This window comes from Elaeis guineensis, chromosome 13, assembly GCF_000442705.2.
Source record: "Elaeis guineensis isolate ETL-2024a chromosome 13, EG11, whole genome shotgun sequence".
NCBI classification, from domain to species: domain Eukaryota; kingdom Viridiplantae; phylum Streptophyta; class Magnoliopsida; order Arecales; family Arecaceae; genus Elaeis; species Elaeis guineensis.
In genome coordinates, this window is record NC_026005.2 from 5,135,680 (window position 1) to 5,147,778 (window position 12,099).

The 12,099-nt window shown below is 35.3% G+C and overlaps 1 protein-coding gene across 1 annotated transcript in view; it reads right to left on the minus strand.

The window, feature by feature from the left end:
• Positions 1-354: 354 nt before the first annotated feature.
• Positions 355-12,099, minus strand: part of LOC105060545 (probable DNA helicase MCM9) — a 29,132-nt gene continuing 17,387 nt past the window's right edge. Inside the window, 8 exon segments of the mRNA XM_010944310.4 lie at positions 355-739; positions 1,115-1,267; positions 1,349-1,396; positions 1,504-1,613; positions 4,175-4,245; positions 4,408-4,529; positions 5,284-5,365; positions 9,333-9,399. Of these exon segments, the coding sequence (XP_010942612.2) occupies positions 702-739; positions 1,115-1,267; positions 1,349-1,396; positions 1,504-1,613; positions 4,175-4,245; positions 4,408-4,529; positions 5,284-5,365; positions 9,333-9,399 (691 nt within the window). The 3' untranslated portion in view covers positions 355-701.

A 12,099-nucleotide genomic window follows, 5' to 3' on the forward strand; every position in this document is an offset into this window, starting at 1 on the left:
TTTACCATCCATTTAATTATCTTTGATAGTATATACCATCACAGGCAATCAGTCGGCAAAATTATGTAGCTTTCACCAGAGGCAAGTCAACGTGCAACCTAATATATCAATTCAATCTTAATCAAAAATCTCTATTGAAATAATCTACATTTCCATCTTGATGCCAACATGCAGGGACAAATAATAAATAAACAATGGGAAACAGGAAGACATTGTTTGCTTATAATGTTGTACATTACACTGAATGTGATTGTAAAAAATATATGATTCCTCTTATCACATTAATGGGGACTGTGGGAAGGAGTCTCATTTCAGATGAAGGTGACAGCTACCTAACATAAACACAAGCTACATAATTCAGTATAAGATCAGTTCATATCACTTAAGGTCATTGACAAAATCCTGCACCTGTTAGTCCATACAAAAGTGGTCGAGTTGAAAATCAAGTACTCATTTCTTCCTATATCATCATACACATCTAGTTCCTGCCAACGAAGTAATAAATGATGTCAACAACTTCCACCAAAATAATCCCTCTCATTGGTGATATGTACTTGAGTAACACACTCACAAATATGCAATAATCATGCTTGCAATGTCCGACAATCCTAATCATGATGGCTATAGCAAATTTCTGGCTTTTACATATGTAATTCAACTATTCCATGTTTCTACAGGTTTTATCGGAACTCATCTATCATTCAAAGCTTCTCAAGGATCATCTTCTCTTGCTTGGCATCTATGGCATGTTAAGAAACATTCAGAAGTTTGCAATAAAGGAAAACAAGAAATAGATATATAATGGACAGAATTTATTTAAAATGGTACAATTTGAAGCTAAGATGGTGGGGTCCAACTTATAGTTGTGCATAGCTAAGAAGCAGGCATGCATAATGTTAAAAGAAACACAATTTCTATTCAGAACCAAAGAAAATCACTCATACAATATAGGAGCGGCATGTAGGATTATCTTGATGGTGGCAAAGATATAGAACATATTCTGTTCTTAAAGGCAATAAGCCATGGTTGATGGTACTATGATCAGATTACTCATATGCTTATTAAATAATCACAGCACTAAACCACAGCTATCTATAAATCATTTGGAGGATACATTCTTGATCAGGATTATCAGCAAAGTTGGAGTGTAAAGCATTCCCAACACTGTCCACAATGGCAGATGTTGTCATTGATGATTCAATGCATAAGATGGCAGCAATAGCATCAAGCTGGGTGACCTCATTCCTGAACATGAGCCTTGCATGTGCTATGAGAGACAGAAGTTCAATACCCATAGATTAGAAACACTAGAATAGACTAGATATATGAAACTCAGGAATTTATGTACCTTGGGCTAATCGTATCAAACTTTCAAGCATGCGCACCGTGGTCCTAGCTGCATAACAAGTCTCATGTGTGAGCGATGGCAAAATTATATTGGAAGTAGTTTTCTCGAGACAAAAAAAAAAAAAGAAAAATGAAAGAAAAGTGTGCCCATGTAACCTGCATTATGTGTTGCTGATCTTCTCTGAAGTTGATAATAACTCGAAATAACACTTTCTGACTCCTTTGTAAGCACTGGTGTAAAACATTGCTTTACATAGTGGATATACCTGCAGAAGAATCCTTGAGAAGCCGGAAGGAAACTCTCCCACCATAGCATTTGACTGGATATTATAATCATGTAAAACCATATGCCAAAGTCAACAGTTAACATTTCTTTTTATCCTGGTCATGTGGAAGCCACACGCCTACTCACCATTTTTTGTCTGGCAATCAAAGTAGAGGTCACAAGAATCAACAGAATATGAAGACTAATATTACACGGTGATAACTGTTCTCTATAGCTTAGGCCCAGAATTCTGCGTATACAAGTGCTGAACAAGAAAGTTCAAAATGTCGAGTATTGCTGCCATTGGGGAAAACAGACCCTACGATCTGAACATTGATAAAAACCGATTTTCAGAAATGTTTGAAATATAGATTAATATGAAACAGCATATCACTTTGAGCAACTGGACTGTTAATATTTGCGCCATAAGCAACCGATTGCTCTATAATTATCCAAATTATATACATTTGACTACACATGAACTATGGGCAGTGGAGTGCTGTTGGAGTCATTTGTGAGTGCTGCATACAACATCATGCTTGTGGAGCTATTTGAGTTGATCTTAGTGCTTGGAGGCTGTACTGGCCTTGTGGGCCAAACTTGGCATGTTACAAACTCCCGATATGGAGATTTATTGGATAACTCTTGGTATACATTTTTTATAAAAAACAAGCATAATTTGAAGCAGGGTTTACCGTACCGGCCGAACCGCCCGATACGGGGCGTACCGAGCCGGACCGGTCCCTTACCGGTCCGGTTCGGGCTTGTTTTTCGGAAAACGACCCCGAACAGCCCGGTTCGGTGCGGTTCAGGCCCATACCGCCCGGAACCGGGCAGTATAGCTCGGTTCGTCGCCGGTTCGAGATGAATAGAACCGTACCGCCCGGGGGACCATTTCATGTGGGGGAAGGAGGGAAGGGGGGAGGTGAGGGAATTTTCACGTGGTGGGGGGGGGAGGGAGAGAAATGGGTGTGGCCCACTTCACATGGGGGGAAGGGAGGGTGGAGGGCCTAGTACTTTAACAAGCACCAGGCCTTCGGTCTTCTCTGAGAGTTCTCAGAGAACACTCGTGGCCGTGGGCAACCTTGGTCTCAATGGTTTCGTTGAGACCTCCAAAAAATTAGAAAAAGAAGACAAAATTCCGTGAAATTGGAGTGATTTGAAAAGAGGCTGATCTTTGACCGGAGGTAAGATAATCTGTTATTTTGTTAGTAAATATTTTTTTTTTATTTTTGTTGTTAGAAATAAGATAAAAATGAGGTAAAATGAAAATAGAAAAAATCATGCCAAAATCTTATGATTTTGGTATGATTTAATTATGTGATAGATCTTTGGATCTGATGATCAGAGAGGAACTGGAGGACAGGAGACCACCGTTTATAAGACAGCCACAGGATGATATTCGATTCACCGGTGAGTCTCAGTTTACACATGTCACACAGGATAGGGATCATGGTGGACGAGTCGGTAGAGACCGTAGAGAGCTGATTTCATATAGACGACGGGCTCCTAGAGGTCGTCCAGCACATGATGCAGCTACGGACGATCTTGCATGTGGAGTAGGATCCATGGATGTATCTACATCATCCTTGCATTATGGATCCTATTATCCGCAGCCACCTTATGATCCATATGCATATGGTGCATCCGAGGCATCGTCTTCTAGTGGTTACTATCCTATGCAGCCTGGAGCATCTTACGGATCAGATTTTGCTACTGACATATTTAGATGGACTCCTCCACAGCCGTACCATTATCCCGAAGATACTTCTCAGAGCAGAGTTTTAGTGAGAGGTTTGAGATGTCTTACAATCCAGAGAGGATGCCTTATGGGATGAATATTCGAGAGTACGATGCTGCTTGGCTAGAGAGTTGGACTGATATCCCTCCAGACTATGTCAATGATCCAGACATCTACGAGCATCACAGACACTCGACAAGAAATTAAATGCAGAGTACATTTTGAGGTTCGTATATCAGTTATTGCGCTTTGTACTTAAATATTTAGATACATTTTAATGCATATTTTATATTTTTTTTTTTAATTTTAAGATGACATAGTTGAAATATAATGTAAATAAATATATGTTTGAAATTTTGAATCAAGAGTCTTTGTACCGCTATCTAACTCCAAATTGAACCCAAATATGTCAATAATATGTAATATAATGCCATTTTGAAGTTGTATTTATCAATTATTAACTTCAACATCAAAAAAAAATTTGAAAATCGAAAAAAAAAATTGTATATCGATATCGAACCAATACGCTTTGGCGTACCGTGTGTCGGTACGGTATGGTATCGGTACCATACCGTACCGGGCCGACACCGGCACGCCATCCGGTACCAGTACAGGAAACCTTGATTTGAAGTATTAGTCCCATATTAAAAACCTAAACTAGGATCCATTTCACCAATACTCCTCAAATATTAGAAAGTGAACTAACTATTCTTGCCACTAAAGTCCATTAATCACATCCATGGATGAAAATGCTCTCTAGTTGGCACATTAGGAACTTGCAAGGGATATATAAAAATGTGAAGAGTTAATTAGGACTTTACCTCCTCAGCATTGGTACCGACCAGACATTGTCAAAGTCTTCATCTCTTTTCTTTTTTCTTGATTCTCCTTTCTAAGCAATTTCAGAATAAATGGGATTTCAACATCAACCAAATGCTTCATGTCCAAGTTAATGCAGGAAATATGTTTGTGATGCGTAAAGAATCACACATTTTTGTTTTGGTAGCATAGGACTAACATACAAAGTTACGGATAAATAAGGATGAATATTTACCTCAGCTAAAATATGAGATGACACAATGGCATCCCATTCAGGATTTTTTGTATCCAAAAGGACAAGGACAATATCGAATCTGCTCAACAATGGTCCAGATAGAGTTGTATTGACGGATAAAGCTGAAGTTACAATAGAAGAGAAATATTCAAAAAGTTAATTATACATTGAAAATTGTTTGCAATATGACCATTTCAATTAAGAAAGTATGTCTTCCAATTAAAATTTTTGCTGTTGTTGAATTCTTTAAATAGGTATCACCGTTTGGGTACGACTGTACAAGGATGATTATCACAGAGATATACATAAGTAAATTTTGAAGAAACTTTGTCTTATATTTTATACTGAGCATTAAGAAAAAAGAATAGAAAAAACTAATGCATGACTCTTATTTACTTTTGTCTTATTTTATTCTCCTACAAGTAGCCATCATAGAGGCGATTTAGTTTCTTTTTCCCCAAAAAGTGATCTGTCACAGTGGTGACGAGGCAAAATGTACAACACCTCCACCAGCCAGGAGGAAAAACAAATTAGGCAAAAAAAATGCAGTGGTAATAGCCAGTGGAAGAACAAGGTGGACAAACTTGGATGTTTCAAAAATTCTCATATTCATAGAAACATCTATTTTACTATGGTGGAGTAACAGCTGGGTTATATAGGTATTGGGATATATAGGGGCAAAAATGGGAGAAGAAAAAGACTAGCATCTGTTTGTTACCATTGGCGCAACAAGCTCCAACAATGCTCCATCTAACAAATTTAGGTAATTGTAATTAACACTTGAATATAACACAATTCATAGTTGATCAAATATAACACACTTCACAATTGATCGCAGAATAACAGTTGTGGGGATTCTTCAGATGAATGAAATACGTTGAGAAGGATCATATTGTCCTTTTGGATTAGTTGCACCAAAAACAATGGTCCTGGTACTCAAAGTTGTCACGAGGCCAGCCTGAAGCATAAACAATTGTCAATCTAAGGTCACAATCTTTTTAAGTAAGAAATCTCATTCATTAAAAGGAAAAGCAAAAGAAGATAAAAAATGCATGATATCATTATCTTTATAGATGCATGATAAAAAATGCATGATATTGATAAAGATAGTAACCATGATAATTAGCTCCTTGATTTAGATTGAAGGAAAAGAGGAAAGAAAGATCGAAGAAAACTGGGAAGAAAGAGGTAGGAGACGAAATCATGAAAGAGGATTTATGGTGCAAACATGAAGAAGCAAGAACTCATTATTTGTATTTTTTTTATTTGTTGGTACAGAATTAGACAACCATTTGACATTTCAAAGGATGTAAGAATTATTTCATAACTGGGATTCAAGAGTGGGCAGGAAGAATCTAGTCAGGATCCTTATATTTGGTTACACCTACAAATGACCCATTCATAAGTGTTTGTCGAGAAATTTAAAACCTATCTACCCATCTCTCTATCCCCATAACATGCCTTACAATATCAGTAGGTATGGTTAGTTTGAGCAATAAATTTTGTTTTTCTATGGTTATGTTTCATCAGCTGATGGTTTAAGTTACAAATTTTCTTTTTCTAGACCTATGGTTCATGGAATCATGATTTATAGAGCTTTTAATTGATGGTTTATTTAAATAATTCTACTTCCTAGAGTGATAACATGTTTGTATAAATATTAATGGTTTATTTTTTCTCAATTCACGGCTAATGATTAAGGCTTGGCTATGACTTGTGATTATATTAAATTGTTAGAACTACGTTAAATATGAATGTAAGCTTGACAGTTGAAACATTCTTGAACCAGGCTTGATTGATTTCAGTTAGGCATGAAAGTTGACCAGACAATATCCGATCAGATGTATATATCGATATATACATATATCGATATATCCACATATATATATGTATATATATATCTATATATATATATATATATATATATATATGTATATATATATGTTATGTGTGTATATGTGTATATATATATGTAGATATATGTATATGTGTCTATATGTAGATATATGTGTATGTATGTATCTATATCTAGATATATGTATATATGTATATATATATATATATAAATATAAATATAAAAAAATATATATATATATATACATCTACATATATATATATATATATATATATATATATATATATATATATATATCCGTTAAAGAAAAATTGATATGATATGGATAGACAACTATCTGATTCATATCCAAATATCCGATTCTATTTTAATCCTATTTAATTTTATATAACACTCATGAATTTTTAAGAAAAATATATGAGAATATTAATATACTATGAATTTAATTTACCATTCACTTAGTAATATCTTTGATTCTATGGTCATAAAGTTTAATTATCCAATTTATGTCTATATTAATATCCATACTTCTAGTATCCAATTTGTATCTGTATCTGTTTAAAACAAATATGGATATGAATTTTTACATCTAACTAATATCCATATCCATATCTATATTTGTCAAACAAAACAAATATGGATATGGATATGCTGGTATCTGATCCTGTTTCAGCCCTAATTTCAGTTCGACAAAAGGTTATCAAACTTATTGAGATAAGCGAGCCCATGTACATACTTGAAATTATGCTCAATTAAATAACAAATGAACCAAGTTTGATCTTCAAATCCAGCTTGGAATTAATTTCAGGTGATGATTAATCAGACCCAAACTCAATCAAGCTCAGTTTGGTTGCACTCTGTGAGTGTTGTCAGATATTGCACTCATCCGATTACTATAGTTCATAACTTGATATTGTCTGGCCATACATGAAGAGCAATTATTACCTTAAACAATGAAAAGGGATCATACTAACACCGGAGCATGTTTTAGAACACGTTAATCATCTCATTCTTGTCAGGTTGAGGCTGAAAATAGTAAATCTCCATAGTAAAATGATAGAGTATGTTGGGTGGCTTATAGAAAATGCATGAAGAGAGGTAAGTTTGAGGTTTATCTTGGGTTGTTTAGGTTGGGATAAGTAAAGGAACTGTCCATTAATTGTCCACTTAGATGTCCCAGCATAACCTAATATAAGATTCATTAATCTCGTTAAAGTGCAAAAGCAAAATAGAGCCTCACTCTAGCAAGAAGATTGAGACTAATTGACACCTCACATTGCCATGAAGGTCATTTGGCTATGTTCCCTTGGAAATCCCACTCTTTTCTGTGATAACTAGAGTAAAATGAAGCACATCAGAATTACTTGTCAGTTGTCACTCCTATTAGCACCTTTCCTGAACCATTAAATTGCTGAGAATTTTGGGTATGTAATCAGCAAAATCATCCTATAATTTGCCAGCAGTTTGAAGATGGGAATATTTCTCCAATGGATTGTATAGAATGTTCTATGTATACTTACGCATTATATCCTGATGATATCAGTGTTTTTCTAGTGATAGGATACAGCCAACTGAAAATTTAGCGATTTAAGCTATTCCACCCTTCTAAATTTATTGCACCACTGCATCAATTCATCTTTTCAAAATATGGCCAACCACAAATTATTTTTCTTCTATTATTATTATTAACCTTCTTTGGAGGTTTCTAATTTCAAAATCATGGTTCTATCCTTTTTGAAAAAAAAAATTAGATCTTTTAGATATTCTTTTCTTGTTCCAAGGTGTTAGGTTGATGAAATTGGAAGCAGATAAAATTATAAACTGAAAATTAATAAGAGGATAGGGAGGAAAAATATATAAACTTTGGAAATTCTACTGAAAGTAGAAAATTTTAATTCAATGATTTTGGCAATTTTATGAATTTCCACCACACAGCCAAACACACAGATTCTATAATTAATTAATTATGAATTGTAATTTTGAAAATCACAAAAAAAAAAAACAATTTTTTTGATAAACCAAAGTGCATCCTCATGGTGTGTTTGGATATACTAAAAAATAATGATATTTATTTTTTTTCTGTTAGTGCTGGGCATGATTTTGGATAACCTGGTGTTTGTAGCACAAAGAAATTCAGATAATTCCTCAAGTTCATGTTAGCTCCCCTCCCTATCATGTGACAGCACCCTTTCTTGAATTGCTCCTTTTAAAAACAACTAAACACCTAAAAAATCTCAAATATCAAAATCTAGAAAAACCAAAGAATATGATAAGGCGATTATCTTGAAATTTAAGATGTCCAAATGCAGCCTTAATTAGTAAGTTACTTGTGCTTCAGATTCATCATCATATGGTCAGTTCTTAATGTTTAAGAGAATCTAGTTTCTAAAACTGGAAGATGCAAACGAAACCATCTCCTTTTACAATTCTCTTTAGTCTTTATGCATGAACAAGAAAGCTTAGGATATTCAAGGTAGTGTTTTTGCTAAATAAGACCAACCTAGCCAAACAAGTTTGTTATGTGGAATATTGGTAGTTTGGTATGCACCAAAATGTTAAGTTTGAAGACGATATTGTGTTCCCTGTTACAAACACCTAGAGGGTGTTTGGTTAAGGGGAGTGGGGGTCTGGAATCGGAATCGGAATGGGTGACTCCCATTCCAACCGTTTGGTTGGGAGGAGTCCCATTCCGATTCCAATTCTGGGGTGGAATGGGAATAGCTCTATATAGAACTCGATCCCTACTCTCCTCTATGGATTCAATTTTTTATTCCAATTTCGATTCCGATTCCGGTCACGAACCAAACGCTTTGGAAGATTTGACCATTCCGATTCCGATTCCAAACCATTCCGATTTTCATTCCCATTTTGATTCTGGTTGCGAACCAAACACCCCCCTAATGTATCTGCACGAAAATCACTTTTGATGAAAGCAATACCAAGCAACAATTCAACAGTGTTCTACAAACATATTATAATTAAAGATTTCATTTTCATATGTAGATGATGATGTAAAGACATACCAATTCATTAGGTGATAAATATGAAAAGATATCGTGGTACAATATACCTTGGCAACACTTATTGTTTGTTGCTCCATCGCCTCATGTATGGTTGCCCTGTCATGCTGTCGCATGCTATTCATACCGATAAAATTGTCAGCTCAAACCTCATTTCAAAGCTCATATATGAAAAAGAAGGAAGCAATAAAATCATCATAGATCTAGCATATTACAAAGCAGACGTCTTAAAAACATCCTACAACAATCCTGTAACTAATCACTACCTTATGAGGATGCAGTTTCTAGCGAAATCCAAGTCCAAGGAGAATCTTAAATAACAATTCATTTCTCAAGATTATACATAAGGACTGCATGCACAAGCATGCAAAAAAGGCTTCGATGGAACCCCACACTTCCGGATAAGTTCTCCCATGTTTATCTGAATGATGAACAATTTAAAAATAGGGAAAAGATATTCATCTTTTATATAAGTCTCCTTTTATAGAACAGTTTAAACCTTAGAAACTGCTAATCCTTTATCAGTGTTCTCTTGTTTTGATAATAATCACCAGTAGGGACTACGGTACTGGCTGTATCAGCCACTGTGTTCAGCATCGGCAGGGATCGGTACAAGGTAACAGTTACATGTGCCTTAGATTGCATACCAGCCTCATATAAAACTGTATAGCACTAAACTACATCACATCACACCGTACTGAAACCATACAGCCTGAACCACTTGATACACCCTTCTCTTATTATTTGTTTGCTCGTTTGAACCAGGCCCATAATGCCTATGGTGACCTTGTACAACAATACATAGTACCAGCCAGTGTAAATCCTTGATCACCCCCAAGGAGACTCAATTCCTAATTACAGCCACAAGAACTCTTGGAAAAACCTTTGCCAACTTAAAAGCCAAATTTGAATGTGACCATAACAAAGAAATTGCATTTTTCTTATGTTCATGCAAGCCTAAGACCATGATGCTTCCAACCATAGCAAGCTGACATTTTTGTAAATTACTGATAGGTTATAGGAATTTTCACTTATAGTGTTGATACTCAACCATTCTAGTAATTTTCTAAGTTCAAATAACCCCTACATGGATACAATGTAATTCCTTTTTTAATTAATGGTCAATTATAAAAGCATAAACTGCACCAAATTATCCACCTTTACCTCTCACCACCACTATTAGAGCATAGTTGATGGCCTACTGTAGATTTTGACACTTGTGTGTAGTCTGTCAGGTGGGTTTATAGAAAAAACTATGCCTAGAATTTATTAGAATATGATGAATTTGCAGAAATATAAGAGAAAATTCTGAATATTCTAGAAGTCAAAAAGTCAAGTCCAAGTGTGTCTCTTAGAATTCTTCTAAGTGACTCTTAGAATTCATGTGTGATGCCTAGAGTACTTCAATGTCTTTTAGAATTCTATTTTTCAATTTAATGTCCTACATCTCATCATGTCTATAATAGTCTTGAGTCCTATGGATGTAACAACCTCCTCCGCAACCAATATTAAGTTTCTCGACAAAATCTACTTCTTCATATTTTCCTAGATGTTCAACAGTGGTATCAGAGCTTTTGTCAATTCTTGATAGCCTTTGCTACACCATTCCTTCAAGATACAGAACCAAGAGTTGCTTGTTTACCATTGTAGAAGAAGTATGGCTGCTCGTAGCTTTTCACTTCCATCACCACTACATTTTCGGGAGAAGGCTATGACGTATGGGCTGTCAAGATGAAGTCTTATCTATTAGCATATGATTTGTGGGATATTGTTGAAGATGGCTTCACTGCAATTTCAACATCTGAGCTAACTACAGCTCAACTAAAGCAACAAAAAGAGGCATCTACAAGAAATTTCAGAGCTTTAACTCTCATACACTCTGCTGTATCTGAGGCCATTTTCTCAAGAATTATTAGTGCTACAACCGCAAAGCAAGCATGGGAGATTCTTCAAATTGAGTTTCAAGGATCTGAAAAGGTCAAGACCATGAGACTTCAAATGCTAAGGAGGGAGTTCGAGAATTTGAAGATGAAGGAATCAAAGTCCATCAAAGATTATTCTTCTAGACTTCTTGAACTTATGAACCAGTTACGGCTCTATGGAGAGGAGATCAAGGAATAAAAGCTAGTTGAGAAGACTCTTATCAGTCTCACTGATAAGTTGAGTCTAAAGTTACTGCCAAAGAAGAATCTCATGATTTGTCAAAATTGACTCTTCATGAATGATTGGGTTCTCTCCAAGCATATGAGCAAAGACGTGGCTTAAGAGTATTGGCATGCCCACCCCCTTTACATGGTTCAACAACAATCAGTCTCTTTTCATAACACCACGAGTTCCTAAATGCGTGTCTCGTGTGTGATCTCGCACCATCCCTTCTAACTCCTTTGGAGCCCTTTATATCTACCATTTATATGCAGGGAAATTCTTGCATTTGGACCATTTGATCTCCTTTTCGTCTAAATTTAATAAATGAAGTAGCTAAACCACAATCGAAAGATCATCCATGCATTTGTTTTCTCCTACACTTCCTTAAAACTTGCATTTTCTCCTCTAGAGATCGTTTTTCTCGTCTAGTGAAAGAACAAAGATGCCTCAACTCCCAAGGATTTTTTTTTTTTAATTTTTTGCAGATTACATCTTGAAGTCATCAATACTTGTGTATCAATCCCTATCTTTTCCATATTTGTATTTTAATCCTTGACATTTTTAACTTATTGCTTGTGAAAACAATGTATTCTACTTTTATTCTCCCAACGATGTCAATTCATAACTTATAGATATTTTTGCTCCTAGCCTCAAATTTAACCAACCCTTAAC